General features: G+C 40.8%; 1 protein-coding gene across 1 annotated transcript in view; it reads right to left on the bottom strand.

Moving 5' to 3' along the window:
• Positions 1-1,370: 1,370 nt before the first annotated feature.
• The window catches only part of LOC126094975 (alpha-(1,3)-fucosyltransferase 10-like), a 50,036-nt gene continuing 26,066 nt past the window's right edge, over positions 1,371-25,340 (bottom strand). The window contains exons 5-7 of the mRNA XM_049909633.1: positions 19,224-19,407; positions 12,365-12,539; positions 1,371-1,877 (exon numbers count right to left, since the gene is read on the bottom strand). Of these exons, the coding sequence (XP_049765590.1) occupies positions 1,386-1,877; positions 12,365-12,539; positions 19,224-19,407 (851 nt within the window). The 3' untranslated portion in view covers positions 1,371-1,385. The remainder of the gene's footprint in view (positions 1,878-12,364; positions 12,540-19,223; positions 19,408-25,340) is intronic.

Genomic DNA, 25,340 nt, shown 5'->3' on the forward strand with positions numbered 1-25,340 from the left:
GGCACAGTGTTACACCGTCCGGGTTATCTGGATACTTCCCACTAACACCAACGTGACAGAACTCCGGAGATGGGAACTTGCCCTTCAGCATATCCTCTCTTCTCGTTATCCGCCAGGCCTCAACGTCCGCTAATTTCAAGTTGCTGCCGCTCATACCTCACCTGTCTTTCAACAACATCTTTGCCTCTGTACTTCCGCCTCGACTGACATCTCTGCCAAAACTCTTTGCCTTTACACGTGTGCGGATGGATATGTGCGCGCGCGCGCGTTTATACATGTCCTTTTTTCCCCCTAAGGCAAGTCTTTCTGCTCCCAGGATTGGAATGACTCCTTACTCTCTCCCTTAAAACCCACATCCTTTCGTCTTTCCCTCTCCTTCCCTCTTTCCTGATAAAGCAACCGTTGGTTGCGAAAGCTTGAATTTTGTGTGTCTATCAACCTGCCAGCGCTTTCGTTTGGTAAGTCACATCATCTTTGTTTTATATAATAGAGGGAAACATTCCATGTGGGAAAAATATATCTAAAAACAAAGATGATGTGACTTACCAAACGAAAGCACTGGCAAGTCGATAGACACACAAACATACACACAAAATTCAATCTTTCGCAACCAATGGTTGCTTCATCGGGAAAGAGGGAAGGAGAGGGAAAGACTAAAGGATGTGGGTTTTAAGGGAGAGGGTAAGGAGACATTCCAATCCCGGGAGCGGAAAGACTTACCTTAGGGGGAAAAAAGGACAGGTATACACTCGCACACACACACATATCCATCCGCACATACACAGACACAAGCAGACATTTGTAAAGGCAAAGAGTTTGGAGATATATATATATATATATATATATATATATATATATATATATATATATATATATATATTATATTTATTTATTACAATCCCCAAAGCAGATGTTTATTTGGAAGCATGGAGGAAATAGTTAAGCAGTTGACAATTATCATGTCAACATTTTGAAGCTTTTATTGTTAAATGAATGGTGCAATTTCCTGTGAGGTTTGATAAGTGGCTGTCAATGTTGTCAGGAATTGAATTTAAAAAAAAGGCTTATTCATGATTTTCAATTGTGATGGCATTCACTTTAGATCTGAAGTAAACAGCAGCCCACACATTGTCTTCTATTATATGAACTGCATGAAAAACCATTTTCTATGCCCTGTCATTAAAAACCTAAGTACTTAATAACCCTCCTTAATCCTCAATGTTTGTTAGCCAACTGCTGGTGTGTGTTCCCCACCCTCACTATATTGCAAATGAATTATTGTAGAAATGGCAGATTAATCTGAGAATGGGAGGCCACAGCTGGTAGCACAATGGTTATAAAATTGACATTAAAATGATAGAGTATTACACCACAAAGATTTTTGTTCAACAAGTTTTATCAAAGAACATTTGATCCATTTTGTCATTAAACTCATCGTTTGTAAAGTGAATTACACCACTGTCTATATAATTGCGCAGTATTTCAGCTTCACATCTGCCGCTGTACCACTGTTCCAGCCAGAAGTTGCTCTTATTTTCTTGTTTTGTAAGAGGAGAAATAGGACGTGGACAGTAGTAGTGATGTATGTCTACTGGTGGCAGTGGTGGTTCTTTATCCATATTTTCACATACAAAACATTCAAATGCATCCACCATATTCGTTTTCTCAAAGTCGCCATCGATACCCCATTCCCGCTCCGTCATTGCTTCTTGAAGTTTTTTGTTTGTAATTCTCTGTTCTTTAGGGCCTATTTTATGTTGGAGAAATTCTTCATACTTCTTTCTGTCTCTGTTTACTTCTTTCAAGTAATCTGCTAGTTCTTTTGGAGAACTGAAGTTTTCTACTAGTATGGCAGAATTGTTGTTTGGCAACCAATCCTGGAAAGAAGAGTTGTACAACAGTTTACTAGTATGTCATGAAGGATGTATACAATTTTGCATGAGAGGCTATACATATAGTTTGAGAGTTACTTAGAAAGCCTCGCTATAAGTACAGACACAAAATCATGAAGTTGCATGCCCAAAGTTGACACCCAACGAATTTGTGAAAGATATGTACATTACATCAACAGACAGTTATACAGGAAAACAAAAAATGGCACGTATTACTGACAAATTTTCTGGTTTTTCGTAAGTATGAATTTTATTTTTACCGGAGCACAAGAAAAGTAACATATATTGAAATTATGTACAGCCCAAAGTTCATTTCACTCAACTCAGCTGTATATTACAACAAGAACAAGTATTACTTGCTTCTCAAAGATTTACACATGTAACTACACAACAAAGGAATTGCATCAAAATAAATGTAACAACTTAACTGGCTATGTGAATCACATGTTACTTCAGAACCTCATGTTTGCTAGAATGGTATGCATGATTAGCCAGTTCTGTGCAGAGAGAGAGAAAGAGAGAGAGAGAGAGAGAGAGAGAGAGAGGAAGGATATATTTCACTGTTGTTAGTCTGCACTCTATCTTACCATATCCTAAAAGGTTTAGAAATGTGTGTCATCAACAAGATTAATTCTTAATCTAACAAAGCCAGCTCAGTATGCAGTAATATGTGACATTCACATATCCCAAAAATAAATATTGTTTCTGGTTGCTACATAAAACATCATGTGTAAACTTCCTATGTGTCCAAATGGGCTACAGTGTAATGTCTTAACTGATACATATAAGTTATCTCATTTATCGGTTTCTTCACAAAGTACTGCACCCAAGTTAATTCGGGTGCGTGTTGATTTTGTACATTAGCGTTTCTGTACTTTATTCCAGTTTCAAGTGTCAAGTGGAATGTTGTTTGCATCAGTATTGTTGTCTGACAACTGATGAAGTTGCACTGGATGTCCTTCATGATTTAGGCAGGAAACGCACTGTCAGCAGAGGCCTTTGAGTCTTATGTACACATTCATTAAGTGGAAGGTGAAGAAAGAAGCTGCATTTCGATCAACTATCGCAACTGTGATATGAAAGCATCAACAAAGACTCAAAATTTCAAGAATATCTGAGAAGCTAACAGGCACACAGTGGGAGGTGCAAGGTAGAGCACATCAGAGGATGTCAACATATCCAGATCAAAAAAATACAGAGAAGTGCTACATTAACATTTTTGTGTGTGTGTAATTGGGCAGCCTGTAATTTCTGTAAACCTATAGGATTTTTGTATCTGGGATTTGTCTGTAATGTATGAGCAACCAGGCAGCCATAAGACCAGATCAGACATGCCCTGCAAAGGCGACTATAATGAAATACAAAGAGAGTGTCATCCCTCCTGCATGTCGGGGCACTTCAGTTATCAATACTAAACTTTGAAAATCCATACCTCCAACTAGGGTAGCTAACTGCCCATAAACAGCCACTGATGATATCTTTACCGAAAGGTCTAACGAACAACGATACATCACAAAACCAATAGCAATGGCGTCTCAGAAAAGGACATGCAGTTTCTTTTGTTAAAAGTTACTATTGAATTGGATACAAAAGATATTAAATCTGTATTCATAAGGTAGTCAGTAAGTCAAAAGTTGATAATTTTAGGAGACCCCTAAAAAGACATAAAGTGGAGTGATGCATGCAGTGCTCATGGCATGAATGAAAAATACATTTTTGTTAATAAAGTGCCTACATTATTTGAATACTGTTTTCTCTCAAAACTAACCCAGATTGGTCTACAAAGAAGCCACAATTACTCAAGGAATAAAGATATCTTGTACACAAAAAAGAAGAGTAAATGATACATTGGTAACATGTTCATTGTTGTAAAACTTTGTAACAAGCATTTCATAACTGTTACTGATACGATGGGGTTGTCAGGTTCAATAGATGCTTTCATGGAGAACCTCAGACCAGTCATTACACATAACTTCAGTAATATCAATATGACCATTATCCCAGTAGAAGTAATAAACACCATAAAATCTTTAAAATAAAAAAATCTAGTAGTTATGATAAAATTTCTACAAAGTTCATTAAAAAGCGTGCTTACAAGTCTAATAAAATATTAAACTATCTGTGTTACCAGTCATTGATCACTGAAACATTTCCTTGCTGAAGTTTTGTCAGCATTCTCAAAAATTTTAGAAACAGTAATATACAACTGACTGTAAATAATATATTATTAAAGTCACATTTCAGATTTCTAATGGGTTCTGATATTAGAAGGCTAGTGAAAATGTACTTAATTCATTAGACAATAAATTGCAAGCTACTGGTGTATTTTATGATCCATCAAAGGCATCTGACTATGTAAATCACAATATACTTTTACATAAATTAGAATATTACGGTGTATCAGGAAATCACACAAAATTATTCAAATCCTGTCAGAGATACAGGAAACAAAGGTTGTCATTCAGAAAGAGACATTTAAGCTAACAGGCATCATCCAGCTGCAAACTACTTACATGTAGTATCCTACAAGGTTCCATCTTAGGGCTCTTACTTTTTCTTGTGTAATCAATGCTAATTACCAGACTCCAAGTTTGTTTTGTTTGCAAATAATTCAATCATTGCAATAAATAGCAAATCAAGTGTGATCTGAGACAGATCAGTTAATAAAATTTTCATGGTTCTTCACCAATTCTTTGTCACTAAAACTTGAGGGGGGTGGGGGGGTGGGGGGGGGGGGGTGACATGATGCAGTTCAAAACTTTAAAGAGATTTCTCACCAGTACATGCCTAAAATATGATGACAAACAGAAGAAGTAGACAATGTTAAATTCTTGGGATTAAAGCTTGATGATAAATTCAACTGGAAGGAGCACACCACAGAACTGCTCAAGCATCCAAACAAATCTTTATTTGCAATATGAATGTAGTCAGACAAAGGCGATATAAAAATGAAAAATCTGGCATACTGTGCTTACATTTATTCTACAATCCCACATGGGACTATTTTTTGGGCTGACTTCTCAAGGCAAGGTAAAGTGTTCCAAGTCCAATGAAGTAAGAGTTACCTGCAGTGTGAATTCAAGAACATCCTATTGAGACTTCTTCAGGGAACTTGGGACAGTAACTATTGCTTCCCCAATATATTTATTCCCTAATTAATTTTTTCGATTAAAATATATCTTTTTTTCAAACCAACCGCTCAGTATTAGAAATAATAATAGAACAGCGGAAAATACAGGATGGAATAATGACAATATTATGAAAATGACAGACTGCTACTCACCATGTCTAGGAGATGTTGAGTCACAGACAGGCACAGCAAAAAGATTGCTGTACATGTGAACTTTCAACCAAAAGACCTTCCTCTGACATAAAAAACACACACACTTTCAAGTGAGCACATCTCATACACGTGTCCACTGTCTCTGGCCACCAAGGATAGAGTGAGAGCAACTGTGCCTGAAGGGAGGAGCAGTCTAGGTGGTGAGGGTAAGGAGACTGGGGTGAGGAGGGATAGGAGGGTGCAGTACTGCTTGTGGGAGCATACAGGGACAAGATGGAGAGAGGGTAGGGCAGCTAGGTGCAGCCAGGAAGACTGAGAGAAAGGGGTGTGGGTGAAGGGGAGAACAAAAGGAGAGAAATGGAGGAGGAGGAGGAGGAAAAAAAGAGGTTAGAGGCTGAGTTGGTGGAATAGAAGGCTGTGTACCCTGATCCTAAGCCCCTCGCGTGGTTCAGATTCATTGATGACATCTTCGTGATCTTGACTGGGTGAGGACACCTTACCCACATCCCTCCAAAACCTCAACACCTGCTCCCCTATTTGCTTCACCCGATTCTCCTCGATCCAATAAGCCACCTCCCTTAATGTTGACCTGCAACTCAAAAGTGGATACATCAGGACCTCTGGCCATATCAAACTTACCAATCACCAGCAATACCTCCACTTTGACAGTTGCCACCCATTCCATACCACGAAGCTCCTTCCATAGAGCATAGCCACCTTGGGCGATCACAACTGTTGTGGTGAGCAGTCCTCCTCCAAATATATCAAAGGTCTCACTCAGGTCTTCCAAAATTACCTTCCCAACCTCGTACAGAAACTGATCTCCTATACCTTGTCTCTCCAGTCACATACCACCTCCCACAATCCGGCCACAAAGGAGCCCTTTCCTCATGACTCGATAATACCACAGGCTAGAGCAACTAAATGACATTCTCCACCAGGGCTTAAACTACCTGTTATGTCCTGAAATGTGGAATATCCTACTTACTATCATTCCTGACCCTCCCTTAGTGGTATTCCACTACCCGCCAAACCTACACAGTATTGTTGTCCATCCCTCCCAGCTCCCAACCCCTTGCTTCCTGGCTCCTACCCCCGTAGTTGACTCAATGCAAGACCTATCCTATACATCCTCCCACAACCACCTACTCCAGTGTGGTCACAAGTATCTCCCATCCCATCAAAGGCAGGACAAGTGGCAGCAATCATGTGAACTACAAACCAAGCTGCAATCACTGTGCTACGTTGTATGTGGGCATGACAACCAACAAGCTATCTGTCTGCATGAATAGCCAGCGACAAACTGTGACCAAGAGACAGTTGGACCAGCCAGTTGCCCCACTTCAATGACTGCTTCACAGCCTGTGCCATCTGGATCCTTCCTATCAACACCAGATATTCTGAACTGCAGAGGTGTGAACTCTTCCTGCAATATATTCTATGTTCCCATAATTCTCCTGGCCTCAACCTTTACTACCGTAGTCCTAGTCCTTCACCCCCCTCTCTCTCTTCCTGCTCCCACTACACAGGCTTCTATTCGAACAATGCACCCACCAGCCTCTCTTGTTTTTTCCCCTCTGAATCTCCCAAATGCATCTAGCAACACTATCTTGTCATCACACACCTGCATGCTCCCACAAGCAGCACCACACGCTCCCCTCGCCACCACAGTCTGCTCCTTTCCCCCACCACCCCGATTGCTTCTCCCATCAGGCACAGCTGCTCGCAGTGTGGCCTCAGTAGCCAGAGATAGATAAAGACGAAGATGATGTGACTTACCAAACAGAAGCGCTGGCAGGTCGATAGACACACAAACAAACACAAACAAACATACACACAAAATTCAAGCTTTCGCAACCAACGGTGGCTTCATCAGGAAAGAGGGAAGGAGAGGGAAAGACGAAAGGATGTGGGTTTTAAGGGAGAGGGTAAGGAGTCATTCCAATCCCAGGAGCGGAAAGACTTACCTTAGGGGGAAAAAGGACAGGTATACACTCGCGCGCGCGCGCACACACACACACACACACACACACACACACACACACACACACACACACACATATCCATCCGCACATACACAGACACAAGCAGACATTTGTAAAGGCAAAGAGTTTGGGCAGAGATGTCAGTCGAGGCGGAAGTACAGAGGCAAAGATGGTGTTGAAAGACAGGTGAGGTATGAGCGGCGGCAAATTGAAATTAGAAATTAGCGGAGATTGAGGCCTGGCGGATAACGAGAAGAGAGGATATGCTGAATGGCAAGTTCCCATCTCCAGAGTTCTGACAGGTTGGTGTTAGCACCCACGTGATTTACCAACTGACCTGCCTACACTGTGAAGCCTTCTATGTGGGAATGACCAGCAACAAACTGTCCATTCGCATGAATGGACACAGGCAGACAGTGTTTGTTGGTAATGAGGATCACCCTGTGGCTAAACATGCCTTGGTGCACGGCCAGCACATCTTGGCACAGTGTTACACCGTCCGGGTTATCTGGATACTTCCCACTAACACCAACCTGTCAGAACTCTGGAGATGGGAACTTGCCCTTCAGCATATCCTCTCTTCTCGCTATCCACCAGACCTCAATCTCCGCTAATTTCTAATTTCAATTTGCCACCGCTCATACCTCACCTGTCTTTCAACAACATCTTTGCCTCTGTACTTCCGCCTCGACTGACATCTCTGCCCAAACTCTTTGCCTTTACAAATGTCTGCTTGTGTCTGTGTATATGCGGATGGATATGTGTGTGTGTGTGCGCGCGCGCGCGCGAGTGTATACCTGTCCTTTTTTTCCCCCTAAGGTAAGTCTTTCTGCTCCCGGGATTGGAATGACTCCTTACCCTCTCCCTTAAAACCCACATCCTTTCGTCTTTCCCTCTCCTCCCTCCTTCCTGACGAAGCAACCGTTTGTTGCGAAAGCTTGAATTTTGTGTGTATGTTTGTGTTTGTTTGTGTGTCTATCGACCTGCCAGCGCTTTTGTTTGGTAAGTCTCATCATCTTTGTTTTTAGATATATTTTTTCCACGTGGAATGTTTCCCTCTATTATATTAATATTCATAATATTGTAGAAATGAAAACATTCTTCACGAAGATTTAAAGTCATTTACTTTGTTCCAAACAGGTATCCACTATTCAGGAACACACATTTTCAATAACTTGCCAACAACCATAAAAAGTTTCACTACCATTAAAGTTCACTTTAAGAGAAGTCTAAAGTATGTACTGGTAGCCAATTCCTCTTACTACACATGAATTTCTGTGTCGAACCAACTGATGGATGTATATTATTAATAATATCAAATAACATATTAGTACACTCTGACTTCTAAACAAATTCAGTGCTGTAATGCGATCACTGCAAATGAAATTAAAATTATGAAGAATGTAGCAACCAGTCTTGGAAACAATTTATTTATCTTGTTGCAATCGATTTCGACTGATATCAGTCATCATCGGTGCATTTTTCTAACCGATACATGCCATAAGCAGAAGTAGCGACCTTGGCAGATTTCTTGATAGAATCTGAAATAGAAGTCAGATTTCTTTATAGAAATCTGCCAAGGACACTACTACTATTTATGGCATGTATCGGTAAGAGAAATGCACCGATCAGTCGAAATCGATTTGCAACAAGATAAATAAATTATGTTTCCGTGACTGGTTGCTACATTCTTCATAATTTTATATTTCACAGTTGCTGCACAGAATGGAAGCCATATGGAGCCCAACATTCACTGTAAATGATTTGTTGTAAAATGGTTTTTCAGTTTAGTATTTTTTATACTTTAAATGAAAATATTTTTAACATTTATTGATTCATTCCACATCTGTGACGATCTTTTTACTTGACGATTTGTGGAAGGTACATTAGCATATTTGTTTTTCATTCTAAATATTTATTGTCAACATAATGGAAATGTATAGATAAAAAATCTACTCACCAAGCAACGACAGCAGGAAACGCACATGAAACAGTTTAACTTTTACAAGCTTTCTGAGCCAGTGGCTCCTTCTTGCAGAAGAGTTGAAGGGGAAGGAAGTGAAGTGAAGGGAAGGGAAAGAACTGGAGAGGTGAGTTTTCTGAACTGTACCCCTTTCCCTAAAACTTTCCAGAAGGAGCCACTGGCTCCGAAAGCTTGTAAAAGTTAAACCCTTTTGTATGTGTGTTCCCCTGCTGCTGTTGGTGAGTAGATTATTTTTAACTCTCCATTTATGTTATATTGTCAATAATTATTTTCATTGTCATAAATATTTATTGCATATTCTTGTTTTCTACTGACATGTTGTACATCCTGAGGAATCTCCTCACTACGAATCAATTGAAATGAAAAGGACATCTAATCTAATCCAATCCAATCTCCTGTTCTTTTTTAGGGATAATCTTCTGGAGCTATGTGTCTAGAGTCAATATATTATATGTTTTAACGATTTCGTCATTTTGTAAACATTGAGAGGCTGTTGGGTGTTGAATTGTGTGGTACTGCTCTTCATCTGCAGGGGGTGGCAATTAGTGTCAGCATAAAACTGCAATACAGAGTTAATTGTCACGAAAAACCAGAGAGCACAAGTGCTGAGCACTGGTCTGTAATTCCATTTCCTGATGACAGTGCACTCTGTTCATGTTCATGTGACATGGACAGTGAAAACTGGCCACAGCATGGACCATGAAAGGGGAAGGCAGATAGTAATAGACTGATTACTACCCTTGTATCTGCCGTTGGCATGATTTTGTCACTTCAAGTGCCATATTCGACACTATGCCAGGAACTTGACTGTGAACTGCAGAGTAATCATGTACATTTAGAAATGTTCCTGTTCATGAAATTATCAGCTGTGCTGATATGGACAGCCTCTTTGAAAAACCTGTCATAGAAAAAAGAACCAGTAGTGAGGGTGTTGATATTTTTGTAGCCCATCCCATGTTCTGTATTCATACAGTGCCTGGCTGTAGGCACCATAAATATTTTACTTGCAAAATGCTAATCGGGGCACATAAGTGACAGATTGCTATTCAGATTGACAGGGACTCTGGAAGATGCTTTCACGATAGCCAGGTGAAAGCTGATTAATCGTGTACACTGCATTAAGTACTCAAAGTTACTAAAAAAATTGTACATGGGGGATCCATGATATAGGTTCAAGAGAAACAACATCTGCCAGTGTTTCACACTGCTACACGATGGAAGAGGAGGAATTTTTATTACCCACTGTGGCAGATGATGTAACTTGGACTCACATCTCTGAAGTAGCCAAAAGACAGTCAGTGGAATCCTGCCATTCAAATTCATGAATAAATATTAAACTAAGAAGCGTGTCATCTGTATGAAGGACAGTGACTTGTCTTTTGAGATACAGACAGAACATCAATGGTCATTCTTATTTAAACTACCGTTTGATGTAATTCTTTCATACAGCAATGCAAGAGAGAAAATTTCCTAGAACATAGTACATAAAGATAGAGTACCGATGGCAGCTTTAACCTCATTCGTCATACGGCCAAAAGCTAACTTCAACACCTTGAACTGTAAAAGGAGTCTCCAGGTACACAGTTTTAGGAATGATAATACAATGAAAACCATGCGTCAGGAAGAGGTCATACCATGGGGACATGCATAGCCTAGTTAAACAATGGAAAAAAGTACAATAATAAATTACTTTGAGATAATGTGTATAAAATAAATAAAGACCATTTTAGTGGGCAGTCAGTATACAACAGATGAAAGTTTTTCTCTCTCTCTCTCTCTCTCTCTCCCCCCCCCCCCCCTTTTTTTTTTTTTTTTTTTTTTTGTGGTTTTAGGGCGCACAACTTCAATGGTCATTAGCACTCAGACTACGTTAGGAATGCACCGCGAGGCACAAGTTTAAAACAGCAACTAAAAGGAAAAACACGATAAAAGCCAGACTGACAGGCATAGGATTAAAAAAAACAGCATAATCAAATGTCCTTAGAGAGGTTTGTCAAGTTGATAAAACGAAGAATGCGAGCAGCTGCTCATGGGTCATCCGCTAAAATGGCATCTAGATTACATGGCAGGCCAAGATCAAGACACAGTGTGTTAAAATCCGGACAGGACGTTAAAATGTGGCGGACCGTCAGCAATTTCCCACATGGGCAGAACGGCGCCGGTGCAGCCGTCAGCAGATGGAGATGAAAGTTATGAACATGATTTTTTGAGCTGTGTTTACAACATTCTTTTGTGATTTATCAGCTGCCTGATGCAAGTCTTCTGCTCTGATATCACTTGAGCAGTCTGCATGCAACAATAATATTTCAGTCATGAAAAATAATTTTATCTGATGTAAGCAAAAGATGTTCCAAACTGACTAAGACCTTACTGATTTATAATTCAAAATAACCAAACTATTGTAAGCATTTGAAGGTTAAAAATTAATGTGTACTTTTTTGATGATGTCAGAAATTTTGGGTAAGAAAAATATTTTTTGAGTATTATTAATCAACTCAACTTTTTATCTACTGGTGCAAATTTAGTGATTCAGAGCCTTGTTCCACAGTTTTACCTCTTCATTACATCATCAGCACTTTTTTCTCGTCTACTATGGAAGAAGGAATGAAGGGAACGTTTGCTTATAAATCTTCATTTTTGGACTGTAAAACATATTTATTGCCTAAAATATCATGCAAAAATTTATATTAGCACAAATATTTCATACTATCTATCTTTATGTAGTTCTAAATATATGCTTTACAGATTTGTAGCACAAGGTATGAGTCATTCAAACAGCATGATCAACATGACTTAAAAATCTGTTGCTATATGCACCAGGATCAATCTTTTTCTCTTGAAGAAAAATGCATTTTGTAAATAGGGTGCCCCAGGTTTTCCCGCTGAGAAGATCATTGACATCCCAGAGAAGTTGAGTAAAGTGGAACAGTTTTGTGTGGTAATAGAGTAACTATTTTCAAGGAGAAAAGATAAGTGGGAAGAGATAAGTGGCATTACTACTACTTTTATTTTGTCCGTCATTGGAGTTTGCAACTGCAAAAATCGCAACATTTTTCCTACACCAGTGTTATCTTGCCAGGTAAAATAAATGCATAAATAAATAAATAAATAAATAATCTAAATACTGGAATACAGATCTTTGCCATCGCCAAGTTTTTAAGGGCCTCATACATCACTATTACATTTAATTATAATTACTTCACATGTGTCAATATCTTACCATTACAGAAGGTGATCCCATATACACAGGTACAGAGCCAACTATAAGTGTTCTCCACAACTTTTCTGTTATGTAATCTTCACAAACTGCATTTTCAAATGCTAAGGTAAATTTGTACTGAGCCAATATGTGAAAAAAATCTTCTGCATCCATCCCAGTGATAGCCTCTGAAAGACTGGTGAAACAATTTGTTACTTTCAGTAATACCATCTCCTGATATAAAAATGGCAAGAAACAGCAGGGAACAACATAATGATGCAAAAAAATCTTTTAAAAATTAGTGTCACTGAAATTTTAATTTTTTAAAGGGAGGTGAAGACTTTGTGTAAGCTTCAGATTTTTGTAAAATATAAACATACATGCAAGATTGACATCTGGTTGCATCAAAGTGCAGTTCGTAAATGAACTTAATTCATTTTTTTATTTAGAAAAATTCAAAATGAAGGTAACAGTATGTTACACAAGGATGTAACAACATGTATTTTTGTAACTGTTCTACTTTGCAACTCACAGATGAAATATTTAGAGATGGTAAAAAGTGTTTGGTTCCCTTAGTTCTGAACTCATTAGCTTCACTTTTGAAATATGAAAGATATCAAAGGAGACCTAAGTATTATCCTACACACCGAACCGCACAGTAGCAGAGGAAAATAACAAAAGGAAGCTTTCAGAATGGTTATCTGAGAATTGAGATGGTAACCACGAAGACTGAGAGTAAGGGAGTAGTTATTGTAGGAAGGGACGGGGGGATAGTACAGAGTTAGACCACTCAGGAAACAGTGTGAACAGTAGTATGGAAAGAGAGAACAATACCACGGAAAATAAACTGAGCTGGGAAAATTAAGAAATAAAATTTGGGAAGGGGATGCTTCCACAGAAAAAAAGTAGGGGACAAGAAAGGCTACAGAGACAAGTGGAGGGGTATTGATAAAAAGTTGCATGGCCACAGTATGTGTGTGAACAAAAATTTCTCACTAACAAAATTCGAAAAAGATAGTTCTTTTGAAAGATCCATGTTTAATGACTTGCAAAATTTGGGATGAGGCTACAGTTTAAAGTTTCATCAGAGATGGAGCACTGTATCATTTAGCTGCAGAAGAGGGAAAAAGACTGACCACAACTTCATTTCATAAGCGCACTCGTCATTTGCTTTGTCACACAGGAAAACCATGGTGGCTGGGGATCCGAGTTCTGCCTCTCCCAAACACGAGACCAGCAGCTGCTCAGTAGATGTGAGGCAATTGTTTAAGCTGACCACTATATGCTCAGCACCCAGTAGGCAGGCAATAAGTAAGTGTCCCTCCAACACCATCTGGATGGCTATATTATGTCAGTGATCTGCCCCCACACCTATATACAGGGTGTCCAGCGAAGTAATCCCCGATTTCAAAATTGGATATCATCATGTGCAATTACACTCATCCTCTGCAAGCAGTCTTTGCAATCACATCACAATCTTTTTGAAATGTTCACCACTTACAATATAGAGGTGGTGCAAACAAACAATGAAATTTGCCATCACAGACTGTGGGCTTTCAACAGTAATCGATTCAAAATGACATAAGAAATAGGAATCAGGTTGGGTGAATATGGAGACAAATCCATCCCTGCTGCAGTAAATTTGTAATAATCAATCCTGCAATGCTAGTTGTGTGGTTACAAATTTTTCCAAAATTTTAATGTAACATTTACTACTAACTGTCTGTCACACAGAAAAAGGGCCATAACCTCTCTGCTGCATACCACAGAGCAAACAGTAGCTTTGGAAGAATAAATTGACTTCGCTTCACATAGACAGTGATTTTCAGAACCCCAAAAACACTAGTTTTGTTTATTCACGACTCCATTTACATGAAAGCATGCTTCATCTGTGAACCAGATGCAGCCAAAATAAAAGCTCTCATTTTCAATTGCTGTGGGAATAAGAATTGTTGCAAAGACAGCCTTCTGTCACACAGAGGTATGGCCTTGTGCTTTGGATTTTCAATGGAAATGTGTAGGCTCTGTCTCATTGTTTTCTGCATGCTGGAATGCTTCAAACCAGTTCTGTGGCAATTCTTCACATGGATTTCATTGGATTTTGTTGAATAATTCCAGAAATCATGGTGACAGATCATGAGCTATGCTTTGTGTCTGTTGGAATTAGGAAAAGATCCTGCAAATATTTTTCACATGCTGTCCTTTTAGAATATTAATTTGTGTTAGAAAACTGTGAATTGTTTCTGTATGGCCATGTTCTCACCTGTGGTATTCCAGTACCAGAAAACATGTTATTCCATGAAATACAAGATTTCAACCTCTTTCTTCAGTACATAAATCAACTTTCATGTTTCAACAGTGGAACTGATTGCTCTGAGCTGCAGTGCACTATTTACAAATGCTATATACTTTGATTACATCGCCATCTGTTAGCAACATTCCAAACTATTTCAAAACTTTTGTATAAATTTATTAGTATTGATCTTAGTTTTCGAGATATTTAATTTTGGAAACAGGGATTCTTTCACTGGACACCCTGTAGAAAACTGTGTAGTAGATGCAAAAAATTCTGTAAATTCCACTTTTCTTCTAATAGGATTGGATCTGCCAATGGAAGTACTGGAAAGGCAATAGTTGGGTAAGCACACTAGACAAGCTTTGGGGTATGAGAGTGGAAGTGGCATAAAGCTGAACATGAATAATATACTGTCTGGGCTATTTTTGATCCTCTGTCTGGGATTACCACTCAATCGAAACAACTCAGATAAAACTGAAATGAATTTTAATACTGAGGCCTCTGTGTGACCTTACTAATTGTACATAGACAAAAATCTTTTTATATTATAAAATTGTATGAATGGATGTATGTATGAATGTTCCAAATCTTCTCCTACACCACATCAAACATGGTACGCACATTACTTGCTATCTAGAAGGAAATACTGTGGTGTTAAGAACCAGCAGCCTACTATTCAGGTGGGGTGATACCATGGAGAGCGAAGAGGTGGAGGAGTGTGGAGTAAGTGGGCACGAGGGCGGGGTTGAGTGAGAAAGGCAGATGGACAGGGAGAGAGGGGGGGGGGGGGCAGCAGAGGAGTGGCAGACGGACTCGGGTGGGGGGGGGGGGTTGCAGGAGAAGCGGCGCACAAACTTGGGGGGGGGGGGGGTCGGGAGAGTGTGTGTGTGTGTGTGTGTGTGTGTGTGTGTGTGTGTGTGTGTGTGTGTGTGTGTGTGTGTGAGGAGCAGCAGATGGACGTGGGGGAGGGGAGAGGGTGTTTGCAGGAGAAGTGCAGACGGACTCAGGGAGGGGGGGGAGGAGGGAGGGCAGGGTGGAGCAGCAGATGGACATGCGGTAGCTGGGGGGGGGGGGGGGAGGGGCAGTGGTAGACGGACACACAGGTGGGCGGGGGGGGAGCTGTAGATGGACATGTGGGTGGGGAAGGGGGAGCTGTAGACGGACATATAGCCCGGTCCACACGCAACGATCTGTCTGCGCAGACATCGGCGCAGATGTCTGTACATGCAAAAGATCACTGCAAATGTGGTGTGTTCACACAACACAAACCCCAATCTACTACTCGCCCGCCATCTGTCGGTGTAGAAAAGAAATATCAGTGGCAAGCAACTATGCTCCCTGTAAACGTCAAAAATTTAATTCAGTTATTTTGAAATATGGAAATGGAGGAAGTTCTGTTGTGGTCTGTGTTCGCAACTTGTGTTGCAAAAAACATTTAGACCAACTGCAGGAAACAGAGAAAGCGGTCAAAATGGTGTAGACAGTGGCTGTTAAAGCGACAGCAGTTTTCTCACATAAATTTACTGCGAGATTTGCAGAGCGAACCTTAAGAAAGCCAAGCAGATCAAAATACCATAATACTGGCTGGTATACTTGATCTACTCCTACACCAGATCTTCTAGATTTCTGAACTTTAGATAACTCTTTTCGGTAAACAGTTCGAAACAAATTCTTTTTATTACTGTTTCTCTGTTTGCAGAGGCGTCAACTGCCCACAATTTTTCAATTAGAGCATTGAGCATTGTATGGTGCTGTTTTTTTGTCTCGGTCACTATATTCTTTACTTTTAATCTTCCACAAACATGGGTGGTTTCTATATATTTCAATGAATTCACTAACAAACTCTCGAGAACACTGACGAGTATCAGCCATTTTAATGCCCTGTGCGCACAAATACAAACACTAGATTGAGCAAACAGCTGTTTCGTGCCAGATTTGCGGCGATGTCCTGTCCACACGCTCCAACTTCTCTGCGCAGATGTGGTTTGAACACAGATTTGAGAGGTTTCACTCACACCTCCAACTCCAACTTCCAGGTTTGCACACGCCTCAGGTTGGTGCAAATCTTCTGTCCACACGCAACGATCTGTCTGCGCAGATGTGATGTGCGCAGACATTTGAGCAGACCGATCGTTGCGTGTGGACGGGCCTTATGGGTTGGGAAGGGGGAGGGGGAGTGGTAGACAGACATGCAGGTGGGGGAGGGGGGAGTGGCAGACGGGGACGTGGGTGGGGGATGGCATAAGCACACATGGGTGGTGGTGGTGGTGGTGGTGGTGGTGGTGGTGGGTGGTGGTGGTGGATGATAGACGTACATAGTGATGGTGGTGGTGGAATGACAGACGGACAAATGGGTGGGTGTGGGGGAGGAGAACGGCAGATGGACAAAGGGGGGGAGGGGTAGTGGCAGCCAAAATTGATGGGGGGGGGGGGGGGAGGAGAGGCAGACTGGCACGTGGGAGTCAGGGGAGGAGAGGCAGACTGGCACGTGGGAGTCAGGGGAGGAGTGGCTGATGGCCCCAGGTAGGGTAGAAGCAGTGGACAGGCACGGGAGTGGAGGTGGGAGTGGCAAATGGACACGGGGGTGGGGGGAGGGGGGAGGAACAGCGGATGGGCACAGGTAGAGGGCTAGGTGGAGTAAGTAGAATAATTAACAAAGGCTGAGGCCAGGAGGGTTATGAGAACATGGAACATATTGCAGGGAGAGTTCCCACGTGCACAATTCAGAAATGCTGTTGTTAATGGAAAGGGTCCAGATGGTACAGTCTGTGAAGCAGTCACTGGAATGAAGATCATCATGTTGGGCAACATGCTCAGCAATGGGGTGCTCCAGTTGTTTCTTGGTCACAGTTAATTGGTGGCCATTCACATGGACAGATACTTGTTGGCTGTAATGCCCATGTAGAACACAGCATAGTAGTTGCATCTTAGCTTGTAGATCACATGACTGGTTTCATAGGTAGCCCTGCCTTTGATGAGATAGGTGATGCTGGTGACAGGACTGGAGTACGTAGTGGTCGGAAGATGCATGGACAGACAGATCTTGCATCTACGTTTATTATAGGGAATGAGCCATGAGGCAAAGGGTTGAGAGGAGGGGTTGTGTTGGGATGGACAAGGATACTGTGTGTGTTCGGTGGGTGGCGGATTTCCACGGTTGGAGGGGAGGGAAGGATAGTGGGTAGGGCATTCCTGATTTCAGGGCATGACAAGAGATAGTCAGAACCTTGACAGAGAATCAATCATCCACCCCTTCCCTCAGTCCCAGTGACTGGCCACAGAGACGCAATCTCCTCGTGACTCAGTACCATCTAGGACTGCAGAATCTGAACCACATTCTCCACCAGGGTTTCAACCATCTCTCATCCTGCCCCGAAATGAGGAATGTCCTACCCACTATCCTTCCCACCCCTCCCGTAGTCATATACTGCCACTCACTGAACCTACGCAATATCTTCGTCCATCCCTACAGAACCCTTGCTCCCAACCCCTTGCCTCATGGCTCATATTCCTGTAATAGACCTGTCCCATACATCTTCTACCACCACCACCATCACCACCTATTCCAGTCCAGTCACTAGCCTCACCTATCTTATCAAAGGCAGGGCTACCTGTGAAACCAGTCATGTTGTCTACAAGCTAAGCTGTAACCACTGTGCTGCATTCTATGTGAGCATGACAACCAACAAGCTGTCTGTCCACATGAATGGTGACTGAAAAACTGCGGCAAGAAAGAGCTGGACCACCCCATTGCTGAGCATGCATCCCCACACAACGTTCTTTATTTTAATGACTGCTTCACAGCCTGTGCCATATGGATCATTCCCAGCAGCACCAACTTTTCTGAGCCGCCTAGGCATGAAATCTCCGTGCAATATGTCGCACATTCCCATAACCCTCTTGGCCTCAACCTTTATTAGTCATTGTCTTTACCCGACTAGCACTATGCCTCCATGACACCCCCCCCCCCCCCCCCCACGCCCACTGTCTAACCTCCTAACTTCACCTAGCTGCCCTACACTCTCTCCATCTTGTCCCCATATGCTCCCACAAGCAACACTTTACCACCTCCCTCGTACCCTGCAATCCCTCCCCCCCCTCCCATGCCCCCAGCCTCCTCCTTAAACCCCACCAACCGGTTCGGTTGCTACTCCCATGACGCGCTGCTGCTCCCAGTCTGGCCTCAGCAGCCAGAGACTGTGATTGTGATTCACGATTTTGTGTGTGTGTGTGTGTGTGTGTGTGTGTGTGTGTGTGTGTGTGTGTGTTTTTACTGATGAAGGCCTTGTTGTCTGATAGCTCATTTGTTGACAGTCTTTTTGTTATGCCTAACTGCGACTTAGCATCTCCGCTATACTGTGAGTAGCAACTATCCTTTTCACAAATTTCATTCAGTATTCACACCAAACTAGGTAATGATATGAAGCAATGTACAATCATATGTTTGTCAAAACAGATATATTAATGATTTTTTTACAATGGACACATCTGTCGCACACTTCACAGTGGTCATCAAAATACAGTAAAACATATTCCATTAATCTGTAACGAAGCATGTATTCTTTTACGAAAGAAAGTACTTACTATTCTGGCAGCTTTTTGTTCTGTAAGCAGGCACCATACGAATCTACTTTAATGTACTTCATCAGTTCTGCAACATATGTGTCACGTTCAAGTGGTGTACTGCAGTCTGAATGGACATACACAACTGGGGCGAGATTATCTAATAGCACATCTTTGAGTTCTACAGGCAAGTAGTATTTTGTACCTGTAAAGAGAATAAAAAACTTTAGAAGAAACTTGAAACTCAATTCTACTGCTGAACAAAATGGCGATTACTGCTAAACAAAATCAAAAGTTTAAATGATTAATTTTCAACAATATAGTTGATGGTAATGTGCTAGACTATGGATCCATAGGCCTTGGGTTCAATCCCCAGTTGGCACTAGGATTTGCCTCTTGTCACTTATTTTTTTCACCTCTGGCAATGTTCGTTGATGTGAAAAATGCTGAGCAGCACCATGGTTTGTGGGCCACATTCAGTTGTAGGTCCCACTTTAACTGGCTGGGTAAGTAAGTTCAAAATTTGGAGGAAGACAACAGCATGCCACTTTTAACAGCACCACCCCCTTTTTTTTAAAAAAAAAAAAAAGTGGAGCTGATATTCCATCAGACAAAAATCACTGTTTAAAGACTCTAGTATTTGTGCTCAGTTTTCAGTTCCGCATTATAGTTAGTGTTGTTGTTGTTGTTGTCTTGAGTCCTGAGACTGGTTTGATGCAGCTCTCCATGCTACTCTATCCTGTGCACGCTCCTTCATCTCCCAGTACTTACTGCAACCTACGTCCTTCTGAATCTGCTTAGTGTATTCATCTCTTGGTCTCCCTCTATGATTTTTACCCTCCATGCTGCCCTCCAGTACTAAATTGGTGATCCCTTGATGCCTCAGAACATGCCCTACCAACCAGTCCCTTCTTGTCAAGTTGTGCCACAAACTCCTCTTCTCCCCAATTCTATTTAATACCTCCTCATTAGTTATGTGATCTACCCATCTAATCTTCAGCATTCTTCTGTAGCACCACATTTCAAAAGCTTCTATTCTCTTCTTGTCCAAACTAGTTATCGTCCATGTTTCACTTCCATACATGGCTACACTCCATACAAATACTTTCAGAAACGACTTCCTGACACTTAAATCTATACTCGATGTTAACAAATTCCTCTTCTTGAGAAACGCTTTCCTTGCCATTGCCAGTCTACATTTTATATCCTCTCTACTTCGACCATCATCGGTTATTTTACTCCCTAAATAGCAAAACTCCTCTACTACTTTAAGTGTCTCATTTCCTAATCTAATTCCCTCAGCATCACCTGACTTAATTCGACTACATTCCATTATCCTCATCCTCGTTCTGCTTTTGTTGATGTTCATCTTATACCCTCCTTTCAAGACACTGTCCATTCCGTTCAACTGCTCTTCCAGTGTTAGTGTTAGTTAGTGTACATAAATTTTATTTTTATGAACTTAAACATTATTACAAGTGCTCTTATTAAAGTTAATAAAAAAGTAACTAACTCCAGGGGACCATGTGACACTGACTGGCCACTGTATCATCTTATATCATATGGCATCATGTGGGTGTGGTACTGAGGGCCATGGGGCCAGCATACTGTTGTCCCGGCCATTACCGGTTATCCAAGCCTTGAAGTTACAACTTCTCATTCAGGTAGCTCCTCAGTTGGAATCACAAGGCAGAGTGAACTGCGTTAGATTTCTCTCACCAAGGAATCATCCCTGACAGTACCAGGAATTGAACCTGGGTCCTTAGCATGGCAGTCAGCCATACCAACGACTCAGTTACAGAGGTGGCATATAATCCTACAACCACCAAGCATGGACAAAAATTGCTTGTACATTTTTCTTTTAATAAATTTCATTTGGTAACATCAAATGCAAGTTTTACAGTGCCTTGTAGAGAATCTAATTGTTGAGTTTTCATTTTCATTGTTGATTACTAACCATTATTATTAGCAGTTTGTCACAGTAGGGCAAACACCTTTCTTGTGAAGTAGATTTTCTAAAGTGAGTTTTAGAGGCTTGAGGAACACAGAAATTCTTGCTGCACTTTTAGTAGATGATGAATTATCAGTAGGGAAAACACCTTTCTTGTGAAGTAGATTTTCTAAAGTGAGTTTTAGAGGCTTGAGGAACACAGAAATTCTTGCTGCACTTTTAGTAGATGATGAATTATCAGATTTTGGTGATTTTGAGTTAGATCACACAAGTAGAAGAAAATTCAAATGGCAAAGCGGAGGACAGTGAGGAAACAAACCGTGCAGGTAACGCTTCACACAAATGTTTCCATTTCTGGTAGAGTGTACCTTGCAAAAGCTCCAAGGCATTGTAAAGAGGATTTTGCCGACATAAATCGTGAACATCAGGGAATAACTACTGCTGGGAAAGTAATAAGGGTATGTGAGTCATCCAAGAAGTTTTTAACTACTGTGATAGTACAGAGAATTGTTGACCATACAAATGAAGGAGCTGAAAGAAAAAAACATCTCCTGCTAGCATTTCTGAAATATATACTTTGATGGGAATTTTATTTCTAATGGGCATTTACCAGAACACCAATATTTTGTTATCTGATTTATGGTCAAATTTATTGGGAAGAGCCATATATAAGAACTGAGTAAAACATGAGCATATCAGCTACTGAAAATTCTTTGCTTTTATGACACAGGCACCAGGGCACAAAATATGCAAGGACAAATTTGCACCACTGCGTGAAGTATTTGAGAAATTAAATGGAATACTCCAAGGTACTTCAGAAATGAACCTCACAATACAATTGATGAAATGCTACGTCTTTTCAGAGGGTTTTTTCCTTAAAAGTTTTCCTCAAAGACAAATCTGGAAAATATGGTATACTTGTTAGAATTATTAGTAGTGAAAGTGAACAATATAAAATAAAAATGGAAGCGTATGCTGGAAAAGACAGTAGAGCTACCTGTGAAGAAGGCCCTCTTGATATTGTGAAGAGACAGGTGGACCCGATAAAGAATAAAGGCTACAACATCAAAACTGACCGTTTCTACACTCCTGTACAACTGACAGACATTCTGTATGAAGATTATAATCTTACACTGGTTGGGACACTCAAATCCAACAGAAAACATATACCACAAGAACATGGCAGCAGGCAGAGAGCTGTACTACTACAAATTTGCATTCACAGATACAACTACTAAGAAACCTCCAGTAACATCTTGTTGACATTGCCAACACAACACCATGATGCAGGAGCAGAAGTTGATATACCAAAAAGAAAACCCAGAAAAAACCTAAACCATAATTCCACTAAGGGAGGAGCAGATGTCACAGATCAAATGGCTAGGGCATACTCTACAAAATGGGGTACGAGAAGACAGCCACTGTCAATTTTCTACAGCCTACTTGATATAGCTTCAGTTAACTCATACACACTGTTCAAGAAAAATGTACCTAAGCGGAACAAATGAATATTGAACACCAGAGAACTATCTCCTGAATTAAGCCTTGAACTTTTGAAACAATATATAGAAGAGCAATCCAAGGACTTTAAAGGACTCCAGTTGCCTATTATTTGTGCAACGGGAGAGGTCCTTGGAAATAAACTAGACGTAACCAAAATTGCTGCAAATGAGGAACCAACTAGGAAAGCAAGATGCTACATATGTTTGAAGAATTCAAGTAACCATGGAGTGAGAGACAACATCACGAAAACCAAGTTAACATGTGGAAGCTGTGGTCCCCATCTGTGTAAGTCATTCAGAATCAACCATTTTGTGTGCAGGAGGTAAATGTCATCTGTAAATGACAGCATTCTCTCCAAGTGAAGAAAGTTTTCAATGTACCATAACCTTACAAGTGTTTTTATTTCTGTTTTTTGAAACTTTCCATCAAGGAGAAAACTGTATTATTCACTTATCAGATCGTAGAAGCTTTGGACCAGTCTGTGTACTCAAGTACAGACTTTATGTCTCTATTGAGGGTTGAATAACACTTAGGCTTTTTTTTTATTATTTGTATGAACTAGTTTCAGCTTATTAGGGCATTTTCAGATAACTACTGGCTATTGTTTACATGGCACTTGTGTTCTTTGTGTTCTTACAAACCAAACATTCTGGACTAAGATACAACACACTTACATACGATCTTTAGTAGTGGTATTGTCTTTGGAACTGTCAAATGGGTCTTTTGACTTTTTGTTCTGTAAAACTGTTCTTTAACATAATAAATCACATTTTATGCTTTGTCAGTACTGTGAATGACAACAATCTGGTGGGATTACAAGAGGGCCATGACTGATACTGGGCTATTTTCTGGACACTGACTTGGACTCTGTTATTCCCTACAGTCAACATTTGTCTTGCACATGGACAGGCACATTTTCTTAATATGGTGCTGTCTCTCTTCTCCATTTGACTGCATGTTGCACCTACTGTCAGAGCACCGACAAATATGTGCATACAACAAAGGAGTGGTTTGTATTACAGTGCTTCCCAGCCTGACACAGTTACTGTGTTTCCCAGCCCTAATGTTTGAGCTATCGTCTAAATCTCCAGAGTACTTTAACTGCAACCTCTAGAAGTCTGTTTCTGTTTGGTTCAAGAAGTGCCAGGATCTATAATTTTATGTGATTTATTTGTACTTAACTGGTGTGCAATAAAGCCTGTGTTGTTGAAGAAGCAGATATACACTGTCCTTTATTGTACACACTCACTACCCAATATTAGTCCTATTTGGTATGGGTCACACAAGTGTTTCGTAAGCAATCTCTTTTATAGACTGATTGCATTTCTCTAGTATTCTATCAAATGAACCAGTCTGTCAACTGCTGTACCTATGAGTGAGCCTAAATGATCATTCTGTCTCATATCCCTACACCTAAGTATTTGTAGGAGTCTATGGATTTGAATAGTGGCATGGTATTGCAATCATAGCATACTGCATTTTGAAAAGAATGCTGCACATACTAAAACAGCCATACCACATATTTAACAAACTGGTAGATCTTACTGCCACAGAAACAGTCATGCATTATTGGCAAATACCTTCCTTTTCTGTTAAGCAAAAAATGCTGTCCACTGATTGTTTGCTTACTCATTACATGAGTGGTACACATTCTACACTGACAACTTAGGGTATATGAAACAGCAGCATTTGGTCTAACTGGCCAGTCCTTCAGATAAAACATTTCTATAATCCAGTCTGCACTGGTACCTGGAAGACAGCAGCAGTTCCTTGTAATGTCTTCTTGGGCTCCAAGGCACATCAAGTTTTTCAAAGTCCTTTGGCTTCCAGCTGATGGACACTGTTAGGAGATAAGTACTGACTGCCATGTGGCTAACATCAATAGTCTCATACGGGGTATCTTAGAAGGAACGATCAATATTCAGTGATGACAGGAATCATAATTTGAAGCAAGAAAATTTAGTAAACATGGGCTCTAAAATGTAGAGCTTAAGAGCTATGAGCACTAATTTATCTTCATTATTGTGAAACAAATATCTTCTGCTGCAACCTCTTTGCTTTCCATATTTTGAGAGGAGGTAGTTATGTACCAAAACATGAAAAAATTGTCTAGTAAACATCCACTCTACGATGCATACCTTAAGAGATACGAGCACCTTTTCAGTAGAAGAGTTGTGTTTCACAGAAGCTAAGATGACGAAGTGCTCACAGCCCATGTTTACTATACTTTTTTACTTCAGATGATTGTTCCTGTCATGTCCCTGAATATTGACCATTCCTCTTGGGACACCCTGTATACAACCATGCTACAATCTCTGACATCAGTGGTACCCAGTCCATAGTCATAGCCTATTGCCTATAGCCTGCCTATAAAGCCATGCCCCCCCCCCCCCTCTACATCTGGAGCCTGTTGGATACTGCAGAATACTCAATTGCAGACCTTCATCTTTAACAGGTGTGTTCTCTGAGTATATCTACAGCTTCGCTCACTATGCTATCTCAGACACCTCTTGTCCATGTGGCAAATCAGGGTATCAATGGCATACAGTCCAATGTCAACTATCTAGAGTGTGTTCTGCTGCTGCCTGGATCTCTCAATCCACAGATACATGCAATTGTCCCTGCCTGTACTTTGACAAGGTGCCTCTGAGTCCACAGTCAACATCATTCTTCAGCTTCTCTCC

Source organism: Schistocerca cancellata, chromosome 1 (genome assembly GCF_023864275.1).
Source record: "Schistocerca cancellata isolate TAMUIC-IGC-003103 chromosome 1, iqSchCanc2.1, whole genome shotgun sequence".
Classification (NCBI taxonomy): Eukaryota; Metazoa; Arthropoda; class Insecta; order Orthoptera; family Acrididae; genus Schistocerca; species Schistocerca cancellata.